Genomic DNA, 26,376 nt, shown 5'->3' with positions numbered 1-26,376 from the left:
CTTTCACTAATTCTGTACTCTGCCTTAACCAGTATCTACTGAAAGAAGTCTTCTAGGATGAATGCTAAGAATAGCACCATTCTATGGGTTTAAATATACAGATGTACAAAGCAGTTTGATGCCATCCCCATTCAGCAAGCAAGATAAAACAAATAAAAGAAAAACAAAGCAGCTAAACAAACAATGGTAGGTTTTTTCTTAGGTTTTATGACCACCCCATGCAGTCTCTTGAACAGGCTTGCAGTTCCAGGCATTATAATGAATATCATTCTGCTTATTTCTGATAATGACAAGAAAAACACCATAAAAATTCACCTGGAGCAGAACTTATAGACAGTCTTCACATTTTCTCCTCTTTGTGTGTTAATACAACACTGACTAAAATATACCCAGTGAAAACATAAACTCATGGTGACAATTGTCCCATAGGTTCTCATTGTATTAAGCATTTACCTGAAACTTACTGACAGACGTCCCAAATCAAGCAGTCTCAATGCTATGCTAACATCTATGCAAAGGCTATTTTACCTTCTTCCACAAGGCCATATGCTTTTCAGACCGTCTGCCCTTCATAATCTCGTCGCCCCATATACATGTAAAGGACTGGTCTCTGAGATTTGTGGGGGCAAAATCTCTTCTCTCAGGCATGTTCTCCAGATGCTTCTGATGAAGGCATTCTTATTCTACCATTTTTGTAGCATATATATATATATATATATATATATATATATATATATATATAGTCTAACTGAGAGTACTAACAACACTTTCATGTGAAGTTTTAGATTCTTTTTTAAAAAATATTTATTCATTAATTTTTTATACCCCATATTTTATTTTCCCCCTGCCTCTGTCCACTTTCAAACTGTTCCATGTCCCACACCACCTCCCCACCCCCTGTCTCCACATGGGTCTTCCCATACCCCATCCTACCTGATCTCTAAACTCCTTGGGCCCTCCAGTCTCTTGAGGGTTAGGTGTATCATCTTTGAATGAACACAGACCCTGCAGTCCTCTGCTGTATGTGTGTTGGGGGCCTCATATCAACTGGTGTATGCTGTCTGTTTTGTGGTACAATGTTTGAGAGACCTTGGGGGTCCAGATTCATTGAGACCATTGGACCTTCTACAGGTTTGCCCTTCTTTTGAGCTTCTTTCAGTCTTCCCTAATTCAATAACAGGGGTCAACTGCTTCTGTCCATTGTTAGATGCAAATATCTGCATCTGATTCTTTCAGCTGCTTGTTGGGTCTTTCAGAGGGCAGTCATGCTAGGTCCCTTTTGTGAATGCTCCATAGCCTTAGTAATAGTCTCAGGCTTTGGGACCTCACTTGAGGTGGATCCCACTTTGGGCCTGTCACTGGACCTTCTTTTCCTTGGGTTCCTCTCCATTTCTATCCCTGTAGTTCTTTCAGACAGGGGCAATTAAGGGTAAGAATTGTGACATTGGGATGTACCCCCCTCCCTCATTTGATGCCCTGTCTTCCTGCTGGATGTGGGCTCTATATGTTCCCTCTTCCTACTGAAGTTATTGTCATACAGGTCTTTTACTTGTTCGGTTAAAGTTAATTGCCACACCCATTCCAGTGAAGTCTACAAAACAAGCCCAAAAACTTGGCCACAGTCCCAAGGCATAAAGTTTCATGGAAACTTTCCAGGAGGAAAGTTTCTGGTGTCTCATAAACAGATGTGTTTCAGATTCGTCCTTGCATTAGTTGGTGAATGATTCTGTGTGCTTTCTTTCAGTATTGTTTTATTATACGTGCCTCCAAGGAGATCATTCATTGGTTGGTCTTTTACAAAATTTCTGTAACATCATTACTTCAGCAAAAATTGTAGGCTGGCGAGATTGTAGTTCAAAGGTTTTGTGTCTGTGTTGGTGACCCAGTCCCATCACTGGAAGCCTTGCCTGGTTATAGAAAATGTCCAGTTTCTGCTCAGTATCAGGGATTAGTAGGCATTTTCACTAGAAGCACTTAGATTCCAAGGAGTTTCCACTGCAGTATGTTTTCACATTGCTCACCAAATGAGTACTCACTTCAGTCACCTCCCTAATACTCACTTCCTCCATACATCCCCCACCTGATTGCTTCGTTTCCACCCCTACCTTCCCCCTAGTCCACCTGTAATGAATATTATATTTTTCCTTCTCAGGGAGATCCATGCATGCATCCTGCCTTGAACCTTCCTTATTACTTAGCTTTTGACTCTGGATTTTAGCATAATTATTTTTTAATTATCTGATTACTTGCAAATTAATGAATACACACCATGTTTGTTGGGAGAGTCTGGGGTACATCACTCAGGAAGATTTTTTTGTTTTGTTTTGTGCCAGGGACCCCGGTGGAGTCAGCTTGACAGATGAAAGTCTGAAAGCTTTTTCATGAGGAAAAAGTTTCAAGGAAACTTACTCCCGGATCTTTGGCTATTTCCCTAACCCATAAAATTAATTTTCCAAAACCACATTAGTCTAGTGTATGGATCCACGTGCACTCTATATAGTATTACCTTATAGTAAATGCCTTTTAAGATTGTATTCTAACATAGCTAAAGCCTTTTTCCAGTGTTCTTAGATTCCAGATAGCAGCAAAGAGCTTAACCTATTTAGTAACTAATTAAGCTGCATCATAAAACAATATAAACATCTGTCATTTACTCAGCTGTCTGTAGATAGAGACTAAAAGTCTCACTGAGATAGAAATCTTTTACTACAGGCTACATTCCATGTCAAGTATAAGTTGATATACTACCCTGATAAGGGGAAACTCTCCAGACAAGATAAGTTTTACTAGACCTAAGAATTTAGAGCTCTGTGATAGCGCATTACTCTTAAGGCCTGTCAAGAGTTAACAACCCCCTGATGCTTTTAACCTTAAAGTGTGAAATTCTTGCCTGGCATTAGGCTGATCCTAGGCAGGGCTTGTTATCCCTAATGTAAACATTTAATTAGTCCCTGTAAATTCCTTTCTGCTGTAACTGGTGAATTTCAGTGTATCTTGTCTTTTTGTGATTTGTATCCTCTGATAATTCGTTGTAATATAAGTCTGAAGCTCAACCAGAACATTACATTCAGATTCAACACCATTTTCGTGTATCTGTCTGTCACTACATCTTATCTTGCCCATCTACTCTAGAGACCCTTTCCTACACAGGCACAAGGGACCAGAGGGCCTGTGGCAGTTTTGCTTTTGTATCTTCACACATTTGTCTGCAAATCTCACAATGCTTTTTTTTTTAAATCTGAGAAATAATCCATTGTATAAATTTACCACAATGTATCTTGAGGTAGCTTGATTTACAGTTTTCTTAGGAAAGATTATACTAATTTTTATACTGGCTATAGAAGTTGACACTCATACCAATAATGGAAGAATTTTCTCCTTGCTTCACATTCTTGCCAGCATGAGCTGCCACTTGTGTTTTTGATAATATCCATTCTCACAGGTGTAAGATGGAATCTCAAAGTAGTTTTGATTGCATTTCCCTGAAGGCTAAGGATGTTTAACATTTCAAGTGTTTCTCAACCATTCCTGCTTAGATGTGTACATGATTTTACTTTACAGCATGAATTTTATTTTAAAACTAGGTCATGAGTTACAGTAATCAGACCAAAAGGAAATTACCCATATGTGTGTTTTACAAAAGTAATTTATACTTTTTAAAATTTTTTAAATTTTTATTGGTTATTTTATTAACATTTCCTTTTTATTTAGTTTTTACTTTTTTTTCTTATTAGATACTTTCTTAATTTACATTTCAAATGTTATCCCATTTCCTGGTTTCTCCTCAGAAAACTCCATATCCCCTCCCCCCTCTCCCTGCTCACCAACCTACCTACTCCCACTTCTCAGCCCTGGAATTCCCCTATACTGGGGCATAGAACCTTCATAGGACCAAGGGCCTCTCCTCCCATTGATGACTGACTAGGCCATCCTATGCTACATATGCAGCTGGAGCCAGGAGTCCCTCCATGTGTTTTCTTTGTTTGGAAGTTTAGTCCCTGGGAGCTCTGGGGGTACTGGTTGGTTCATATTGTTTTTGCTCCTATGGGGCTACAAACCCCCTCAAGTACTTGGGTTTTTTCTCTAGTTCCTCCCTTGGGGACCCTGTGCTCAGTCCAGTGGTTGGCTGAGAACACCCACCTCTGTAAATGTCAGGCACTGGTAAAGCCCCTCAGGAGACAGCTATGTCAGGCTCTTGTCAGCAAGCACTTGTTGACATCCACAATAGTGTCTGGATTTAGTGACTACATATGGGGTGTATCCCCAGGGGAGGCAGTCTCTGGATGGCCTTTCCTTCAGTATCTGCTCCACACTTTGTCTCTCTATCTCTTCCCACGTGTATTTTGTTCTCCCTATTAAGAAGAATCAAAGTATCCACACTTTGGTTGTCCTTCTTGAGGTTCATGTGGTCTGTGCATTTTATCTTGGGTATTCCAAGATTCTGGACTAATATCCACTTATCAGTGGGTGCATACCAGGTGTGTTCTTTTGTGATTGGGTTACCTCACTCCATCCATTTGCCTAATAATTTCATGAATTTATTGTTTTAATAGCTGAACAGTACTCCATTTTGTAAATGTACTACATTTTCTGTGTCTATTCCTTTGTTGAGGGACATCTGGGTTGTTTCCAGCTTCTGGCTATTATAAATAAGGCTGCTATGAACATAGTGGAGCATGTGTCCTTACTACATGTTGGAACATCTTCTGGGTGCCCAGGAGTGGTACTGTCGGGTCCTTAGGTAGTACTATGTCCAATTTTCTGAGGAACCACCAAACAGATTATCAGGGTGGTTGTACCTTCTTGCAATCCCACCAGCAGTGGAAGAGTGTTCCTCTTTCTCCACATCCTCGCCAGCACCTGCTGTTGCCTGAATTTTTTATCTTAGTCATTCTGACTGGTGTGAGGTGGAATCTCAAGGTTGTTTTGATTTACATCTATTGGATTTGTTAAAAGATACTTTCTTGTTTTTTTTAGTGTATAGTTTCCCTCCTTTTGTTGGTGTTCTCCATCTATTATCCTTTTGGTGGCTGGATTTCTTGAAAGATATTGTGTAAATTTGGTTTGTCATAGAATATATGGGTTTCTCTATCTATGGTAATGGAGAGTTTTGCTGAGTACAGTATCCTGGGCTGACATTTGTGTTCTCTTAGGGTCTGTATGACATCTGCCCAGGACTTTCTAGCTTTCATAGTCTCTGGTGAGAGGTCTGGTATAATTCTGATACATCTGCTTTCATGTGTTATTTGACCTTTTTCCCTTACTGCTTTTAATATTCTTTCTTTGTCTAGTAGGTTTGTTGTTTTGATTATTATGTAATGCGAGGAATTTCTTTTCTGGTCCAATCTTTTTAGAGTTCTGTAGGCTTCTTCTATGTTCATGGGCATCTCTTTCTTTAGGTTATGGAATTTTTCTTCTATAATTTTGTTGAAGATATTTACTGGCCCTTTAAGTTGGGAATCTTCACACTTTTCTATATATATTATCTTTGGTTTTGATCTTTTCATTGTGTCCTAGATTTCCTAGATATTTGGGATTAGGAGTTTTTTGCATTTTGCATTTTCTTTGACTGTTGTGTCAATGTTTCTATAATATCTTCTGCACCTGAGATTCTCTTTTCTATCTCTTGTATTCTGTTGGTGATGCTTGTATCTATGGCTCCTGATCTCTTTCCTAGGTATTCTATCTCCAGAGTTGTCTCCCTTTGTGATTTCTTTATTGACTCTATTTACATTTTTTTTATCCTTGATAGTTTTGTTCAGTTCCTTTACCTGTTTGGTTGTATTTTCCTATAATTCTTTAATTGATGTTTGTGTTTCTTCTTTAAAGTTTTCTACCTGTTTACATGTGTTCTCTCTCTCTCTCTCTCTCTCTCTCTCTCTCTCTCTCTCTCTCTCTCTTCATGTATTTAAGGGAGCTATTTATGTCCTTCTTAAATTCCTCTATCACCATCATGAGATGTGATTTTAAATCAGAGTCTTGCTTTTTTGGTGTGTTGGGGTCCCCAGGGTTTTGTGTGATGAGAGAACTGGGTTCTGATGATGCCAAGTAATCTTGGTGTTTTTGTTGTTGTTGTTGTTTTTGTTTTGTTTTGTTTGGTTTGTTTGGTTGGTTGGTATTTTTGCTAATGTCCCAGTGCTTGCCTTCTGGTTATCTCTGTTGTTAGCTGCCCTTGCTGTCTGTGACTTTGGCTTGCCCCTCCTCCAAGCCTGTGTTTCAGTACTCAAGGGAAAACAGTTCTCTCAGGAGGGATCTACATATGGAGAGCTGTGGTACAGGATCAGCTCTTGGGTGCAGGCAGAAATCAGAAGGATCCTGTCCCCATGTTATCCATAGTTTTTTGTGTCCTAATTGCTCTGTGAGGGTCTCTCTTGCACTAGGAATTTGAAGAGAAGTGGTGGTCTTATTTGTGCTTGCAGGTGTGTAGGCACTCAGGGGAGACCAGCACTCTCCTGCTGGTATTTGTGAAGGTAGCTCTGTGGCACAGAATCAGCTCTGTGTGCAGAGGAGACTGGAAGACTCTGATCCCAGGCTGCCCCTCAGTTCCTGTGTCCTGAAGATTCAGTGCTGGTTTCTCTGAGCAGCAGTGGTGAGCCTACCTACACTCACAGGCCTGTCCACACTCCTGGGAGGCTTGCTCACTCACAGCTCCATTTGTGTATGGCCAGTCATTTTTTTCTAAAGAGAAAGAGAAATTAGGCATGGAAATGGATGGTTTGGAACGTGGGAAAGATGTTAAAGGAGCTGAAGAAGAGAAAACATGATCAGAAAATAGTATATGAAAAGTTTATTTTCACTCAAGTGGAAATCAATATTAACTTCACATTCATGATATTTATGCATAACACAAAAATATGTTTATATAAATCAGGCATTCATTTTGAAGACTTACATATTTTATTAATGTTTTTTGCTTATATCTCGGTGAGTATATGCCACATATATGTGGGTTACTTACTACATGGGCCATATGAGGGCACTGGTTCCTTTGGAACTGGAGTTAGTGGTGGTGCAAGAGCAGCAGGTACTAGTAATTGCTGAGCCATCTAAATCATATTTTTTTAAAAAAGCACTAACTCAGACAGAATGGACTAGTTTTATTTATTCATCTATCTATCTATCTATCTATCTATCTATCTATCTATCTATCTATCTATCATCTATTTTAAAATATAGAATCTTTCCATGTATTACCCACAGACTATGTTAAAACTTGGTTTACATTCCAAGCGGTCCTGAACTGAAACTATGTAAATTTCTGTTTTGACCTCTTAAGTGCTGCATCTCCAAGTCTAACCTACCTTGTATGTCTTACCAAAAATAATACTATGTCAATATTTTATCTGAATTGTGGGTCTGTGATATTTTGATTGAATGGGGCTTGCTCTGGTGACCCAGTAGAGAAATATACAAGGGACAGAAAGGTGAGCCACGTTCCCAGAATCAGGTCCCTGTCCATAATTCTGTGACTATCAGTCACACAGACAATGTCCCAAAGCTTCTGTCATTCTGGCTAGACTCCATCCCCACAGTTACCTGACTATAGACAGGTATGCTCCTCCCCACAGTTACTTGGCAACAGCATGATAGCCCAGCCCACTATAAGAGGGGCTGCGTGGCCCCTCCTCGCTCTTTTTAAGCCCTCACCTTTCTTACTGTCTAGCTCTCCTTCTCTCTTTTCCTTCCTCGCTCTCTCCATGTGGCCATGGCCGGTCCCTTTCTCTTTCTACCTTCTTTCCTTTCTCCCTGTCTTTCTACAATTAAGCTCTAAAACCATAGACTGTCTCTGCTCATCAAGGACCACTGTGCTTGAAGGACAGGATAGGCTTTCTCCTAACGAGCCAGCGTCTAACCTCCTGCCAGAAGGCCATCCTGTGCTCCAGCCATGGACCTGACCAAGGAATCTCGCCCAAGTGGGAACCATCCAGCACCTCCTCTCCCTCTGCCCTCTCCTCCCTTCAGCCCCCGGCGCTGATGAGCCCCCCCCCCCCCCCGTATCCCCATTCTGTTCTCAGCTCCTCTGTCATATCCAGCATGGGATGCCTAAGTCTGAGAACCTGGTGCTAGGGTGGTTCCTTGTCCACCACCTACTGAGATGGGGTCAGTGGTTTAACACAGCCAGATATCCACCCGGGGCACATGGAAAGCACGCTGCAGTCCTCCAAGTCCTCCTGCCCAGAGCACTGGAACTCTGGCTGGACATGGCTTCTCTCCCACTCCCCTCCTTGCCCCACACCCATGGCCCCGAACTGAATTATAAAAATATCCTCCAATATCTACTATTTTCTCTCACAGATATTGGGTAGCCACAGCCATTCATCCAGCGAGTAAGAGATACGTAATTCAACAGCAAAGCCAAATTCAGGTTTGTATTGACAAGTATATTTTGCATTTCAGAGTGAATTCCCCTAGGCCTATAGGCATGACAGATGAATGGAAAAGGAGGAAATTCATCTGTGTTATTTTGAGTCAGCTGGTTTGTAGTGTATTTTGAACCACAGTCCAAGGAACTGAAAGCCCTGGGACATATTGTGGAAAACATATTTGTGGGAAAAGCAGTAAATAAGGTTGTCAGGCTTTTGTGGTTATACACAGAAGAACATGGAAATTTTACCTTCCAAGTCCCTATGCTCTCCCCTTATATATTATGAGAAGCTCATGTTTAACTGCAGGAGTCTTTGGATTTGTTAGACCCCTGTCTCCATGTGTCCAATCTGAATGAGCAGCAGTAAATGACATGAGAACACAGTCTGAGATCACTGGGCTATCACAAAGGAAAGTATAAAGTTTATCGAGGATTGAGAAGACATGACATCTTATTAGACATTGATGGGGATTGTTGCTCATCTGGTATATTCTTCAGTTTGTGATTGGGAACTATTTTGTTCATTAATTAATTAATTAATTAAGTTTACATCCCAATCTCAGACTCCTCACCTCCCAGAGTCCACCTTACACAGCTTCTTCTCCCATATACCCATCCCTTTCTCCTCTGAGAAAGGGGAGGTCCTTAACACACCCTGCGTACCAAGCCACTATAACACATCAAGTCACAGGACTAGGCACATCCTCTCTCAATGAGCTCAGACAAGGCAGACCAGTTAAGGGAACAGGGTTTATAGTCAGGCAACAGAGTCAGGGAGAGTTCTTGCTGCAGTTGTTGGGGTACTTAGAAATACAAAGCTATACATCTGCTACATATGTGTGTGGGATGCTTAGGAAGGTGCTAGGTTCAGCCCATGAGTGCTGTTTCGATGTCTATTCAGTCTCTGGGAGCTCCCCAACGGACAAGTTTAGTTGACTCTGTTGGTCTTCTTATGGAGTCCTGATCGCCTCTGGTTCCCTTTTTCCTTCCTCTAATTCTTTCACAAGACTCTGAACTGTGTCTAATGTTTGTTTACTGGTCTCTGCATCTGTTTTGTTCAGCTGCTGGGTGGATCCTCTCAGAGGACAGTCATGCTAGGCTCTCCTCTACCCCTATCCTCTTTCCCATCCCCTGGGTCCTCTAGCATGCCTAGTAGCTATGAGATCTGTACTTTTCCTACTGTGCTCCATTTTCAGGTCCAAAACTCTACCTGCCATCCTGGAAGCCTGCAGCCATCAGGGGCCACCAAGTAAGACTCCTTAACCAATTCCTTGCCTGTTGGTCCCGTAAGAAAAATCCAGCAGTGAGTTCCTCCTATCCCCTCTGCACTTTATTCATGTCCTGGCCCACAGCTCTGCCTGCTTCCCTGGACTTCTGCTGCCACCTAGGACATCCAGGTGAGCTCCCTTATGCCAATTACCAAACCTTTCCTCCAGCAAAACAAGCAGCTGTGAGGTATGCCCTATCCTCTTTGTGTTCCATCTTCTGGTTCACACCTCTACTGGCAATCATGGAAGGCCTGCAAGCCATCAGGGACTACCTGCAATGCTTCTATTCCCCGAGGGATGTTGCAACCCGGGACATCCAGAGGCCTGAATTTATCAATGACTACCAGCTCTACCTGCTTCCCTGCAAGCCAGCTACCACTCAGGAAAAACATCTCTACCTTCAATCCCAGTGACCTGCTGCCATCAGGAGACTACCAGCTATACCTGTATCCAGGGACTACCAGGCCTTCAAAAAACAGAGATTAGTTGCTTTCTTAACCCACAAACCATCTCTGTATTATGTTGTCATTTATGCAGTTTATAAATGAAATCTGAACATGCTTATCACAAATCACTTAATGTTTTATTCCTGAAAAATTGCTATATAAAATTATATATTTAGTGTAAAATAGAAGAAAATGCATATTTATTAAATGCATATTTGATTTCAATAATGTTCTGGCTTAATATTAGCACATTAATATCAGATGAACAGTTTGCTTTGGATATAAAATATCGTGAGATGTCTTTTGACCATTTGACTAATGATGTACATTTGGACAGCTTGTCTCCATACATAGATTAGACTGGTCTAGAACTTGTCATGTACCACAGGCTGGCCATAATCTCATGGTTCTCCTGCTTCTATGTTCCTAGTTCTGGGATACAGATGTGAATCTTATTCTTTTTTATGATATTTTGTTATTTCATGTCTGTTATTGTGACTGATCTTCCTTTAAACTCAAACATTCCCCCCCTTTGGATGTGAACAATCTCTGATATGATCTGTTGGGCCTGTAAATTCATTATTTGATTTAGTGTGGCTGTGCCCCCTTCTGGTGAACTTTTTGAAGAGTTAGCATGACCATATTTAGACAGCTTTAATCCTGCAAATTTCTAGAATTCTCTAAAATATGCCTTTGTGCAATAGACCCTTTCAGTGTTGCTGGTGTCCAGGCATGATGAGGTAAAGAAACCTTGTTTATTTTATTCTCCACCATTTCTGCAAAAATTAGAACCCCTTGTAAGTTCCCTGAAGTTGTAGGAAACATGTTACTTTCTGTGGGGTTTGCTTTTACTTTGAGACTAAATATTCACTGATCCTAGGCTTAAATTCATGTCCCACAGGATTTCCACAGAGCTAAGTTGGGCTTCTCCTCACATCTCTGTCACATGTTTATTTTGGAATTTGGGGCCCTACTGTCTGAGGCACTGTTCATATTCTCATTAGAAGAGTCGATTTGGAGATTGGAGACAATGAACAAATTTAGCTTCAATATTTTTTGACTTTCCTCTTTCCCTTCCTACCGATTGCTATCTTTTATAGGACATTTTCATACTCTGTTTTGTTTTGTTTTTTCTTATATCCTTGTGATTTCTCTCAGCTTATTATGTTTTCTAGAATGGTCAACCTGAGATAGGTCTCCTAAAATTTCTACAAAAGTCACCTGATTTAAGTATGTCTTAGATTTTAACCCAAACCTACTAGTTTCTGTAGTAGATTTCTGTTGGTGATGAGGAAGCCAATCACTTTCAGTGTTTTCTTATGCTCTCTCTGATGGCATTTTTGCCTGTTGATTGACTCCAAGCACTCATGAACACTGACCAGGCATTATTTGCTTTGATATTTTCTATCTGCTTTGCATGGGTTCCAACAGCCCAGCCCAGCTGCTCAGAATTTATAAACCAAGCCTTTGCACTGTGTCTCAACAGCATCAGACAGGCTGGGCAGCAAGATGGAATCACAGACCCAGGTCCTCATGTTTCTTCTGCTCTGGGTATCTGGTAAGAAATTTAAAGTATTAAAACCTTTTCAAAGTTTCATCTTTGTGGTAAGAAATTTGCAATATGTGCCAGTGTGTAATATTTCTTACATAATAAATTTTTGACATTATGATAAGGACATTTAAATGAAAAATATCGACTGTTGTTATAATCTATGTTTGTGTATCTATGCATTTTCACTGCCTATTAATTATTGCAGGTGCCTGTGCAGACATTGTGATGACACAGTCTCCATCCTCCCTGGCTATGTCAGTAGGACAGAAGGTCACTATGAGCTGCAAGTCCAGTCAGAGCCTTTTAAATAGTAGCAATCAAAAGAACTATTTGGCCTGGTACCAGCAGAAACCAGGACAGTCTCCTAAACTTCTGGTATACTTTGCATCCACTAGGGAATCTGGGGTCCCTGATCGCTTCATAGGCAGTGGATCTGGGACAGATTTCACTCTTACCATCAGCAGTGTGCAGGCTGAAGACCTGGCAGATTACTTCTGTCAGCAACATTATAGCACTCCTCCCACAGTGCTTCAGCCTTCTACATAAACCTCCTTGAGAGTTTAAACAGCTGTGTACACCACACACAGCTCTGGTTATACACTCTTCTCCATTCAGCCTTAGAGGTGCCATGTCTGAAATGCTGACGAAAAAGTTTACAGAGCCCAGTAAAAAATAATGTGTTCAATGCTCCTTATGTCTTTTGGTATAAAAAGTCTATACACAAAAATGCAGAAAAAAATCCACTGTATTGCTTTTCTATTCTTTCTGTAACATATTCTGTAACAACCACAAAGCTATTGACTGAATATAAGGGATTTATTTTTTCATAACACTACACATCTGGTATCTAATGTAAGACCCAAGGCTCTATGGGCTGTTGTGCTGATGTTGCAAACTATGTTTTTGTTACAAATATATAGAAACATTTTTCTTGTGTTTTCTAGTTCCTAGGAGGTTTTCTTACTTCCTTAATGTTATCCATCTTTTTTCCTGACTTTTCTTTTTCTTTTCTGACTCTTTTATTTGTAATCCTTTTATTTAATTATCTTTATGTTTACAATATTACTACAACACCCCATAGGGTTTTACATTAGATACCAGATGTGTGGATCTATAAAAAAATGTATGCCTTATATTCAGTCAACAGGTTTGAGGTTATTACAGAATATGTTGCAGAAGGAATAGAAAAACAATACTGTGGAGTTTTTTCCTGCATTTTGGTGTATAAAAGTTTTATACCAAAAGACATAAGAAGCATTGAACACATTATTTTTTACTGGGCTCTGTAAACTTTTTCGTCAGCATTTCAGACATGGCACCTCTAAGGCTGAATGGAGAAGTGTGCATAACCAGAGCTGTATGTGGTGTACACAGCTGTTTAAACTCTCAAGGATGTTTATGTAGAAGGCTGAAGCACTGTGGGAGGAGTGCTATAATGTTGCTGACAGTAATAAAGTGCCAGGTCTTCAGCCTGCACACTGCTGATGGTGAGAGTATAATCTGTCCCAGATCCACTGCCTGTGAAGCGATCAGGGACTCCAGTGTGCCGGGTGGATGCCCAGTAAATCAGTAGTTTAGGAGATTGCCCTGGTTTTTGTTGATACCAGGCTACAGCAGTACTCACATCCTGACTGGCCTTGCAGGTGATGCTGACCCTGTCTCCTACTGATGTGGACATGAATTTGTGAGACTGGGTCATCACAATGTCTCCGTCAACACCTGCAAACAGAAACAGATAATGTGTATACACTTACACATACAAAGACTTCATGATACAAATGTTAGAATCCAAAATGTCTTATCTAATGGCATTGTCTACCTAATATTGGCTTCTTATAGGAAATAGATATTTAAATGAATTACTTTTAAGATATTATAAAAGTTTTACATGTCTCACCAGACAACCAGAGAAACACGAATACAAATGCCTGAATCTGTGACTCCATCTTGATGCCCATGCTGGTGCGATGCATTTCATATCTCACTGCAAAGACCTGGTTTATAAATCATGAGCAGCTGGGCTGGCCTCTAGGGATCTATGCAAAGTAGTCATCAAATAAGGAAGTAAATTACACAGCTGTTTGAGAGTATCCAGGTTAAATAAACAGTCCAAAGTACAACCAAAGACAGGAAGTAATCACTGGGAAGAAAGTCAAAATAGAAGCTCAAGGACCAATTTAAAGCTCTGAAACCACAAGTGTATAGATGCTCTCATGACAGGCTTCCATCAAAATCAGATATTGGGTGAGGGGAAAGGACTGAAGCACTGAGGGCCAGCCGAAAGATTGGAAGCAGGCAACCTCGGGAGGTATGAAGTTGGGAGGACCCTCCAGAATGCACCAGAGACCTGGGAGGTGAGAGACTCTCAGGACTCAAAGGGATGAAATGCCCAACAGTATGGAGAGGGAACTTATAGAGCCCACCTCCAGCAGGACAGGGCATCAAATGAGGGAAAGGGTGCCATCCTACAGTTACAACTCTGACCCATAATTGTTCCTGTCTGAAAGAATTACAGGGATGGAAATGGAGGGGAGCCTGAAGAAAAGAAGATCCAGTGACAGGCCCAAAGTGGAATCCAGCTCAAGGGGCAGTCACAAGGCCTGACACTATCACTGAGGCTATGGAGCACTCATAGAAAGGGACCTAGCATGACCTCACTCTAGAAGATACAACAAGCAGTTGAGCTAGATGAAGGCATTTGCACCCAACCAATGGACAGAAGCAGCTGACCCCTGTTGTTGAATTAGAGAAAGACTGAAAGAAGCTGAGGAGGACAGTGACCCTGTAGGAGGTCCAACTGTCTCAATTAATCTGGACCCCCGAGATCTCTCAAACACTGGATCACCAAACAGGCAGCATACACCAGCTGATATGACGCCACCAACACACATACAGCAGAGTACTGCTGGGACTGTGTTCATTCAGAGATGAAGCACCTAACCCTTAAGAGACTGGATGCCCTAGGGAGATTAGAGGTCAGGTGGCATGGGAGGTGGGGGCATCCACGTGGAGACAGGGCTTTGGGAATTAGGCATGGTATGTGGAGCAGTAGGAGAATGGAGTAGTTGAATAAAATATGGAGTATAAACAAAATTAATTAATTAATTAAATAAAATAAAAAATTCAACAGATCAGCTTTACAGAAATAATAGTACAACTACCTTTGTTTCAATCCCAAGGAAACAATAAATCCTGAACAACAGCAACAGCAAAAGAAGAAAGAAAGGGGAAGTTAAAAAGAAGAAAGGAAAAAAGAAGTGAAAGGGAAGAGGAGGGTAGAGGAAAAAAAGAAAGAGGATGGAGAAGAGATGGGATATTGAGTAGGGCAGTAAGAGAAATGTGGAAGTCAGTTCCTGCAGCCACCACCACAGTCCTCCCTCAGCCAGCAGCTTGTTGCCACCTCTGGTCAATGGACATGATGAAGCAGCAGACAGCAAGGTGCTCTTTGGGATTCAGAGTCTCCATGAGTCCAGCCAGCCATGCCCCTGTGCTGTGAGTGTTTCCACCACTTCAAGGAGTCAGCATTCACAGTTCTTAGATAAGTTGGCCTTGTGAGGAGCTGGCTATAATTTAATTCCATCTCTAGGTTTTCTGTAGGCACATGGAGAATGATGAGCAGCTTTACTAAGGAAGAGTTTGACTGCTGTATCCTCGATGAACGCTTTACTGCTCAGGACATTCTGAACCCAAAATAATAAATGAAGTCTCTTCTTTTTATGTTGTAGACCTCAGAGACATTCTAAAGAAGCATCTGAGGTGGCTAAAAGCTCTTCCCCATGTTATTCCCTTTTATGCAGTCAAGTGTAATGATGGCAGAGCCATAGTGAGCACCCTAGCTGCTATTGGGACAGGATTTGACTATGCAAGCAAGACTAAAATATGTTACGCGCTCAACAGGCCAGGAAGAATGACGCTGCTACAGGATCCTTCTGCACACGTTTATTCAGTCCTGATTCTTCTTGTTTATATCTCCCTTGTTAATATCCCCCTTGTTTATATCTCCCTTGTTTATATCTCCCTTGTTTTTATATCTCCCTTGTTTTTATATCTCCCCCGAATAATCATCATCCCTCTGACCCGGGCCTCTCACTCTTATATACTCTCAGTTCCCATCCACGCACAGCAGGCCACGCAGCCTCACCAGTCACGAGGCTTCAGCTAATCAGGGCAGCAGGGGCATATCTCCACCAAATTGGATTCACCTGTATCCTGGTACACCTGCGCAGCACTCAAGATGTTTGTGTCTTATATGAGGAAGTCAGGTGCAAGTCATATGACTTAGCTGCAGTCCCTGGCGCCTTTGGGACTGCCGCCACACCCGCTCCCCACAATTCCCCCTTTTTTCTTTTTTGGCAGAGAGAATGTCTGTAGATAGCCCCTCGCAACCATGCCCCTTACCTGTCTTTGGGAGACAAACAGCATTGGTTTGATCCCTGTCTTAGGTTGGTGACATGCCCAGGGAGTCTTATCACTGACTACCTCTCAATCACGCCAAGCCACTCCTGGGGAGATTGTGTTTTGCTTGCGGCAGGTGCATCAAAAAGCCAGGATGTTGATAATCTATGGCCAGATCTTAATTGCTGCAAGCAAGCCTCATGGGTGAAGGTAGAGGTCTGATCCCCAGTGTGCAAGCATAGGGGCCCTACACAAAACCATCCCTTAGGCTCATCACCCAGAGAGGTCTTGGCCAGCTCCCGTGTCGTTTTCCTGGGGGAAGGGAACTAGGACACTGAACCTTCATGCAATCAGACATGCCTTCCACAGGATGCCAACAGCAAGCTATCCTCTGTGCAGTGCTTAGCCTCGCACCCCACGGCATAACGCAGCATAATTTCTTTTAGAGTGGCAAACCGAATCTGAGGAGATTGTCCCGCCTCCACTGCAGCAAAAGCCTACGCTACCATGGCGAAAGTGCGGGCCGCACACTCTGCACCTAACACATGTGCCAAACACAACACACACACACACTATAACAAGCATACATCCCAGGGCTCTCATCCCCGCTCATCTTCCCTGAAGCAAGGGATAGATAGCCAGAGGGGCTATCTCTTTAAGGGGAATTCAGGGATCAAAAAGCATGGAAATATTTGAATGTCATGTCGAGCTGGTATCGGCTTCTGGAATACCGAAAGGATCTCTCATCTCGGCTCCATCCTTTGTGCTTGCGGGATCATCCACCACATCCACAGGGGCAACTGGATCAGGAGCCTCATTCTTGCAGCGTCTCACCAATCTCTCCAGCACCCAAAGAGGTTCCGTCTGGTCCTGTGGAAACATACAAACAGACCCTCTCGCCCACGTCAACACCTTATCTGGTTGATCCCCAGGGGGGATGGACACAATACCTCGTGATGAGACCATAACCTCAATCACCTGTGTGTCCATCTGGGGAGTCAATACGAGAGTCAAGTTTTCACTGCTGAGGAGGCATAGGGAGGAGGCGCAGAAGGTAATTTGCCTTCCTCCTCCGCCTCGGCTCTTTTTTTTTTTCCTTTCTGACCACCTGATAACACTGTGTCTCCTTTCTTTTTCCTTTTTCTTTTTAAGCCCTTTTCCTCTTCCGACATACTTTCTTGTTGCTCTGTAAGGATTTTCTGACCTGTCTTGACTGCCTCTACACACAGTTTCAAACAGTAACAGAGTCCATATATCAGAACAAACAAGACCAAAACTATCAGACCTACCCACAAAGGGTCAATGGGAGAAAAAAGCATAACTACACAGCGAGGATCTCTTGATCACTACGCTGAGGTTATCATAATTCCTTAACATGTCCCCAAACCGGGAACCTTAACTTGTCCCAAAGCCATGAACCTTTCGTTACCTTGTGCCTGCTTCCTGGCAACTTTATGCTTGCCTCTATTTTATCCGAGGTCCTTCCCAAACTCCTGGGTTACTTTGTGCCTACTTCCTGGCAACTTTATGCTCACCTCTATTTTATCCGAGGTCCTTCCCAAACTCCTGGGTCGCAAGTTTCACTCACCGTGAACTTACCCTGCCGGCAACCACTGACTGCTGAAAGTTCTGAACTCGGTGGGGGAGTCGGTTCCCCGTACGGGCCACCAATTGTCGCGCCCGCTCTCGACCAGCAAGAACGACGCGACCACCAGTCCTTCTAACAGCAGTTTATTCCGTCTTCATCTTTCTTCTTTCTCTTCATCAATACCGTTCCCCAGCTGAAGAGTTCTGAATCCACGCCGGATCCTTCTCAACAGTCTGTTTTACGGGAACTTTTATTAACCACTCCTTCCCCGTGATGCAGTTCTGAATCCTCCCTGTAGCAGGGGGTCTTCACTCGTGCCTGAAGATGTTTCTTGTCCCGGGTTTTCGGCACCACTTCTTGCGCGCGCTCAACAGGCCAGGAAGAATGACGCTGCTACAGGATCCTTCTGCACACGTTTATTCAGTCCTGATTCTTCTTGTTTATATCTCCCTTGTTAATATCCCCCTTGTTTATATCTCCCTTGTTTTTATATCTCCCTTGTTTTTATATCTCCCTTGTTTTTATATCTCCCTTGTTTTTATATCTCCCCCGAATAATCATCATCCCTCTGACCCGGGCCTCTCACTCTTATATACTCTCAGTTCCCATCCACGCACAGCAGGCCACGCAGCCTCACCAGTCACGAGGCTTCAGCTAATCAGGGCAGCAGGGGCATATCTCCACCAAATTGGATTCACCTGTATCCTGGTACACCTGCGCAGCACTCAAGATGTTTGTGTCTTATATGAGGAAGTCAGGTGCAAGTCATATGACTTAGCTGCAGTCCCTGGCGCCTTTGGGACTGCCGCCACACCCGCTCCCCACAAAAATACAGTTGGTTCAGGGGCTTAGGGTGCCTCCAGAGAGGATTGCCTATGCACATCTTTGTGAACAAGTGTCTCAAATCAAGTATGCTGCCAGTAATGGAGTCCAGATGATGACTTTTGACAGTGAAATTGAATTGATGAAAGTCCTCAGAGCACATCGAAAGACAAAGTTGGTTTTGTGGATTGTCACTGATGATTCCAAAGCAGTTTGTTGACTCGGTGCTAAGTCTGGTACCACACTCAAAACCAGCAGGATCCTCTTGAAATGGGCAAAAGAGCTAAATACTGATGTCATTGGTGTCAGCTTCCATGTGTGTAGTGGATGTATTGACCCTGAGAACTTTATGCAGGCAGTGTCAGATGCCCCCTGTGTATTTGACATGGGAAGAGAAGTTGGTTTCAGCATGTATCTGCTTGATATTGGTTGTGGCTTTTCTGGATCTGAAGATACAAAGCTTAACATTGAAGAGGTCATCAGTGTGATCATCCAGCTCTGGAAAATTTTCACACTCGAAGTCAACATCATTGCCCCCCACCCAAAAAGGTAGAAGGAGCAGACCTGCTCTGACGATGAAGATGAACAAACCTTCATGCATTATGTGAATGATGGAGTGTATGGATCATTTAACTGCATTCTTTATGATCATGCACATGTGAAGGCCCTGCTGCAGAAGAGACCCAAGCTAGATGAGAAGTATTACTAATCCAGCATCTGGGAGCCAACATGTGATGGCCTTGATGGGATCATTGAGAGCTGTAACCTGCCTGAAATGCATGTGGGTGATTGGATGGTGTTTGAGAACATGGGTGAATACACCATTGCTGTTGCTTCTACTTTCAATGGGATCCAGAAGCCAAACATCATGGCCAATATGGCAACTCATGAAGCAGATCCAGAGTCATGGCTTCCTTCGGGAAGTGGAGGAGCAGGATGTTGGCACTCTGCCCGTGTCTTGTGCCCAGGAGAGAGGGATGGACCGTCACCCTGCAGCATGTGTTTCTGTTAGTATCAATGTGTTCATGCCATTTTTGTAGCTCTTGCCTGAAAGTTTAGCTTGAATTAAGGCATCTGGGGGGACCATTTAACTTAATTAATGCTAGTTTGCAATGTCTTCATTGAAGGTCTTCAAAAGATCTTCAGGTTTCTTGAAAAACAGTGTACTGACTAAATTTATGCAAACTTGATATACAATGGAGTCATCTGAGAATTAGGAACATTGATTAAATGCCTTGACAAGATTGGTATATTGACAAGCCTGTTGAGCATTTTTATTAATTAGTAAATGATGTGGGAAGACCCCTTAAAATATTAATGAGGCCACCCCTAAGCTTGTGGTCTGAGTTTTATAAGGCAGCAGGCTGAGCAAGTCATGTGAGCAAGCTAATAAGCAGCACCCCTCAGTGGCCTCTGCATCAGCTCCGGCCTCCAGATTCCTGCCCTGGTTTGTTTGAGTTTCAGTTCCGACTTTCCTTAGTGATGGACTATGAAAATGGAAGTACACAGAAACCCTTTCCTCCACAAATTGCTTTTCTCATGGCATTTCATCATAAGAATAGTGACCTAAGACAAAAAGTAAAATCATGAAACATAAAGAGTTTATACTGGTGTGTATGTTTCCCTGTACCTGTTATAGTTAACTAACTAAATGGTGACCTCTATTCAATTTCTCAAATAATTTGTTTTAGTTTTATTATTTTTTGAATAGGTGCTACTACTAAATTTGAAGAAAATTTCCCTGTTCATTAAAAAAAGAAATTCATATATTTAGGACAGTTAGTTGTTTGAATTTCAAATACAAATTATATTCTCACCATAATGTTTTATTTTTCTCCACATTTATTAATTTGGACTTCTCAATATTTGAGAAAAGTTCTCTCTACTTAGTCCAAGATGAACTGTAGTGCTCTATAGTGGTCAGTCTACATTTGACCCCATGGAATATGTGCCTCCTCCTCCTGAGTGCTGAGATTCCAGGTACATATCTTCATGCTCAGGTCTTTTGCATTTTCAGATGATCTCACTTTACAAATGAAGTAATTCCAGAAGTCTGAGTATGAAAAGCCACAGTCGTTGGAAGTTTAGTTACTAAATGCTTTTTAATCCCTGTCTTGACCTTTTGAATCTTCTTATTAGTAGCTAGAGATCTCAGTAAATGATCCTTAACCACAAGTACATGTCTGTATTTTTCAATTTTAGAGTCATAGCTCTCTACACATGAAAGCATATTGGTTAGGTCTCAGATCAGGGACAGATGACTAAGTTAGATGTCCCTTAACATACCAAAGAAGATACTGGTTGTCCAGCATATCCCATTGTCTACCTGTTACAGGGTCTTCTTGGCTGGCATGCCTCACTCCTTACCCTGAACACTCCATTCCAGATATTGGGCTGTGCTTGTCTTTCCCCAGCTCCTTTGTCCTCTATATAATCTGTCATTATGGATCCAACCCCGTTTTTCATCTACCTCTTAGGTAATCTTCCTGGCCTCATGGTCTGGACCTTCCATCTCCCATCTTCCCTCTTCATATGGCCTGACTCCTTCTGGTCATGGTGACTCTGGAAACCTTTCCAGCACAGGACCTTTTCAATTGAAAGTTATAAGAATAACTGTGAATATGACTCTGAGAAACAAGAAAATCAAAGGAAATGTGGACACTTTAAACCAGTTACAAATGCTTAATTATAATGATCAAGATCTCAGAGACATGAAAAGTCATGATGGCCACAGAGGTTCCTCTCAACACTTCTCTGCATCCTTACCTGGAACTCAGAGAAGCAGCATCCATAGCAGGTGTGTGTCTGACGCCATCTCTGAGGGCTGGAAGAGAGGATTCTTCATGGCAGCTGCCTTTAAAGGAGCCTGGGATGTTGTATAATGACTCTATATACAAATCATCTCAGCCAAGTGTGTGCTGCTTCTCAAAGGACACCTGCTCCTGTTTCACACACAGGAAGTTGGTGTCAGCAGAAAATTTACTACAACATCACATGTGTATCTTAAAGGAGTTTGCAAGTCTATTTTATTAAATCTTTTCCCTGTAGTTTTTCTGAGGTGTGATATGGAAGAATGCAAAACAAATGTACAGTGTAAAGGATGTAAAGATATTTCAAGAACAACTTGATCCCTCAAGATTATATACACACAATGATAATGTTTTCTAAGACGGAATAAAAATAAAGACTCAATTAAGAGGACTAATATAATTAATTCCTAGGATAATTACTTATTTTATTTTTTCTCTATGTTTTTGGTGGTGTCTATATGTGTTCATATTGATTTGAAGGAAATTTCCCTTGCCATGGCATGTGGGTGAATATCAGGAGACAATCTTGTGTGTGGCTGTTGCCATTGACCTTATCTGAGGTGGGGTTCACAATTCTCACGAAAGGCACCATGGCCCAGTGTCTTCTAGAGATTCTCTTGTCTCTGTCTCTCATGTGTGATAGCATAACTCCAAGTACAGTCACATGTTGCCACTGCATCTCATTTTATGTGGATTCTTGGGGTATAAACCAGATTCTCAAACTTACATGGGAAGCACTTTATCCAGAGAGTCACCTCCAACTCAGCTTTCAAATAAAAACACTGGAAGAATATTCTTCAGGTTGAACATAAATAATACTTAAGTAAATATAGGACTTCAGAAATGAAGAAAAGAACTATATAAAGGAGATATATGGAGACACATCTAAAAGACTCTTTGTTCGTCCAAGATTATCATCACTTGTTGTCATAGTGATGAAAAGCTAATCAAAGAGATTAGTTTGGATGTTAAGTCCATTTTGTCACAGGTATTAGAATGGATAAACCCGCTGGCTCCTTGGGTCCACTTCATTGGAATACCTTTTCCCTTCTTTTACCTTGAGGTAATGTCTATCCTTGATGTGAAGGCATGAAGGTATAAAGATGTTTTTTCAGATGCAACAGAAAGATGGACATTTTCTGTGTCTTTTATTGGGAAAATTGATACCATGGATGTTGCATTATCAGTGATGAGTGCTTATTGGTTACTCTTATTTCACTGTGTTAGTATAAGAAAATTTCCCCCTATTTTGATTTTGGTAATCTGAAATTATTTATTGTTTTCATATTCTGCAATATTCTTTCTTGCAACAGAAATTTGGATACTATATTCAACCACAATCTATTGTCTGTGTCTTATTGGGGAATTGATACCATGTATCTTGCATTATCAATGATCTTATCCTTTGTGTGGAATTCCAGACTATCTGGATTTTTTGTGACTAGGATTTTTTAGATTGAACATTTTCTTTTTGTTTCTTGGTTATGGTGAGTGTTTTAGGTTTTTGTTGAGGTTTTTATTTTTTAACTTTTTATTGGATGAGTTTCATGTCAGGCACCCCAGTCCTGCTTATCTCACATCTGTAGGCTTATATTTTTCAAAGCCTATTTTAATAAGGGTTTTTAAACATTTCAACCTCCCTTACAGACCACCAACCAAATGTAGGAGAGGAAAATGGCTAATAGGACAAGAGAGACATGGACCTGCTCAGAAGTAGTTCCTTGGGGCAACTCCAGTCTTCACTGTCTGCAGGCCAGTCCACTAGCAAAACACCAAACAGGAATCCACAGCATCATCTCGACCAAGATGAAACCACGAGGCTCTAATGACTGTTCACCAAAGCATCTAAAAACAGTTGGAACACCACCTGAAGTTCTTTGGTGTGCATCTATCTACTAAGGCATGACAAATGAAGACCAGTATCTGTGAAGCCCAATAAAGGCCAGCAGGCTGACCAATGCCAGATCATCTCCACAGTCTGTTGTATCATACTTACATTGTTTCCAAAACATCGCATGTTCTCTCAAGCATCTGCTCCACTAAAACATCACATGCCCTTTCACCAGATAGCTCCCAGAAAAGCATCACATAGCACATCTATGCCTCTAACAAAACCAGAAATTCTTACACAGCCAGACCTCTTATAATTGACCTTTGCCCTTGCAATATCCCCAAACTAAAATATACAAAGAAGCAAACAACAATAAACAAAGCACAGAAAGCATTTCATCATAGTAGCTGTAATATGTCACAATGTGTCTCACAGTATAACTTTGTCCACACACCTGCACTTGCAAATGTTCATTGCAATGAGTCATTGGTCTGGTTCAAGATATTTAGCTTCTGTGACACCATCAGTATTGGATCCAAATAAGGACTTCTCTAGATTACATGTTGTTCTCCTGTGTCATAGAGAGCCTACAGCTTTGGATCAGCAAGGATGGCCTTTTCATGACTAACAAAGATTTGTAGATAATATAGGGGGTGGACAAATTCAGAACCCTGGATCTGGGCCTGGGTGGTACCTGAGCTAATCAGACTGTCAGCTCTCCCTTATCAGCACCATCGGGGTTAGCTGTACTTCAACAGTACTCCAGCTAGGACAACCATTGCCACCATTTGCATGAGACAGAGTCAGATTTTCCTCTTTCATGGCATCTGGACAAGAACTCTTAGGTTTTCACATGCTTCCAGAGCCAGCTTTCATTGTGTTGCCCTATCAAGGTTTGGGCCCACTCTCCCAACTGCTGCAACATGTGATGGGGCTAGGCCATCTCTCCTGCTTTTCTTCCTCAGGGCTGACATACCTGTTGCTTTTCCATCAATGCCAGCTCTATTCTGTTGCCCTGGTAAGGTGCAGGGCCCACTATCTCAAGTGCTAGTCAGTGATGGGGCAGGGCTAGGTCTCCTGCTCTCATGACCCCAGGGTCAGCTGTCCCAGCTACTGCAGGTGGAGGAGGGGAATCACCCCACGCACATTGGCCACCTCACACCAGATATGAGTGGCCACTCTACCACACTCTTGTCCTCAGAGCCAGCTCACCTGTGCCTCCGCCATTAAGGTCAGCTCCACTGTGTTGCCCAGATGAGGTGCAGGTCTTGCTCTCCTAAGTGCTATGCCAGGCAAGTGATAGGGCCAGCTTACCAGGTCTCATAACCTCAGGGCCACTTCCATCGACTGTCATAGGTGAGGAGGGTATTGTCTCTGACCCGTGCCACCTAAATCAAGAAGTATGGTAGGACCAGCTCTACTCTGCTCCCATCCTCTGGTTTATATCTCCTCTGATCTTGCCACTGTCACCAGAGACAAGCCTATTATACTGACCAGGAAAGATGCAAGTCTAACTTTCATAATCCCAGGACCAACTGTCCTGGCTACCTTGTGTGGCAAGGGGAAATTGGGTAAAGGAAACAGTCTCCCATGTTCCAGGCTTCTAGGCCACTTCACAGCAGAGGAGAGATTTTCATCAGGTACTTCTAGCATGTCTTCAGTGTCTGAGATTCTCTCTTCCATCTCATGTATTCTGTTGGTGAGCCTTACCACTGAGTTTTTTTTACTTCCAAAAATTTTCATTTCCAGTGTTACCTCACACTTTATATTCCCTGAATATAAAAGAATTCCTTGAATTTGTTGCCATATCTGGAACTTAGGAGCATTTGGTTGCTCTGGGTTGCCTAGTAGAAAGTACTTATGAGTTCCTGCCAGATATGGCCATTGTTTGTCTTTGATTGAATGTGTTCAGTATGTTGGAGATTGACAAGAGTGGAGATGAGCTCAAAGATGTGGTCAGAGGGGCTTCAAGTGCTCCATAGAAAAGAGGAAAACTGAGTCTCCCTGAAGTTTAAACAGGTCCCTGCAAGATGTCTACTAAAGCTCTGGAGATGAGAGGAAGGAATAATAATTAGAGAACAGAAAGGAGAGTGAGAATGTCCTACCTGATCCCCAGTCCAGGAGTGAGAAAGTGGAGTTCAACAAGAGAAACTGTGGGGTGCCTTGGAATTGAGGCAGAAAGGATGATCTGTTTCAGAACTGGGCAAGAGACTAGGTAATTGAATATTCAGGAGAGGGAAAAAAGTGAATATTACCTACATAATTTCCAATCTGTGGGGGCTATCTGGTTTTCAGGCAAAGAGTACCTAAGGGTTTGGTGGGTGGAAAAAAATGAATGGAGAGTGGGAAATTGACTGGTGTATGCTGCCTGTTTTGTGGTTCAGTGTTTGGCAGATCTCTGATGTCCATATTAGTTGAGACTGCTTGTCCTCCTAAAGGGTCATTTTCCTCCTCAGCTTCTTTCAGACTTTCCCAAGTTGGAAAGACTTCTGTTCATTAGTTGTGTGCAACTAATTGCCTCTTACTCTTTCAGCTACATGTTCTGTCTTTCTGAGTGTGATAATGCCAGGTTCCTTATTGTGAGTGCTCCACAACCACAGTAATAGTGTCAGGCCCTGGGACCTCCCCTTGAGCTGGATACCTCTTTGGGCCTATAGCTGAGCCTTCTTTAACTCAGGCTCCTCTCCATTTCCATCCCCGCCATTCTTTCAGATAGGAACAATTATGGCTCAGAGTTGTGACAATGGAATGCCCCTCTTCTCTCATTTGATACCCTGTGTTACTGGTGGGGATGAGATCTACAAGTTCCTTCTCCCTACTTTCAGGCATCTCATCTAAGATCCCCACCTTTGAGTCCTGAGATTCACTCACCTCTCAGGTCTCTGGTGCATTCTGGAGGGACCCCCAACCTCCTACCTCCCTAGGTTGCCTGTTTCAATTCTTTCGGCTGGCCCTTAGGGCTTCAGTCCTTTTCTTCACCCAATACTAGATCAGATTCCCCTCTTGCCACCCCACTTCTCCCCCACTTCCACTTTCCCTCTCAGGTCCCTCCCTCCCTCCACACTTGTGATTACTTTTCTTCTTCCTTCCAAGTGGGACTGAGGCATCCTCACTTGGGAGCTTTCAGCTTGTTGACCTTTTTGAGTTCTGTGAACTGTACCTTGGGTACTCTGTACTTCCTCTTTTTTTTTTTTTAATGTGGCTAATACCCACTTATTAGTGAGTACATACCATGCAAGTCCTTTTGGGACTGAGTTACCTCATTCGGAATGATAAGCTGGAAACAACCTAGATGTCTC

At 42.2% G+C, this 26,376-nt stretch overlaps 1 long non-coding RNA gene, 1 pseudogene, 2 gene segments (V, D, J or C) and 1 further gene; 3 read left to right on the top strand and 2 right to left on the bottom strand.

Moving 5' to 3' along the window:
* The window catches only part of Igk (immunoglobulin kappa chain complex), a 3,171,119-nt gene that overhangs the window by 497,745 nt on the left and 2,646,998 nt on the right, over nt 1-26,376 (bottom strand).
* Gm46962 lies at nt 8,306-10,164 on the top strand. 2 transcript variants are annotated; one of them, XR_001785274.1, is made up of 3 exons: nt 8,306-8,365; nt 9,562-9,614; nt 9,802-10,164. It is a non-coding gene; the product is annotated as a predicted gene, 46962 (long non-coding RNA). The 2 variants fall into 2 exon arrangements; XR_001785275.1 differs by having other exon boundaries at nt 9,718-10,164.
* Nucleotides 11,589-12,152, top strand: Igkv8-24 (immunoglobulin kappa chain variable 8-24). The segment is given in 2 exon segments: nt 11,589-11,637; nt 11,837-12,152. Coding segments are annotated over 2 exon segments (365 nt in total).
* On the bottom strand, nt 13,053-13,577 carry Igkv6-25 (immunoglobulin kappa chain variable 6-25). The segment is given in 2 exon segments: nt 13,053-13,350; nt 13,529-13,577. Coding segments are annotated over 2 exon segments (347 nt in total).
* Nucleotides 13,845-19,477, top strand: Gm8828 (predicted gene 8828; annotated as a pseudogene).

This window comes from Mus musculus, chromosome 6, assembly GCF_000001635.26.
Source record: "Mus musculus strain C57BL/6J chromosome 6, GRCm38.p6 C57BL/6J".
In the NCBI taxonomy this organism is placed as follows: Eukaryota; Metazoa; Chordata; class Mammalia; order Rodentia; family Muridae; genus Mus; species Mus musculus.
Note: the sequence above shows the minus strand (reverse complement) of the source record. Positions and strands in the feature narration are given on the sequence as shown.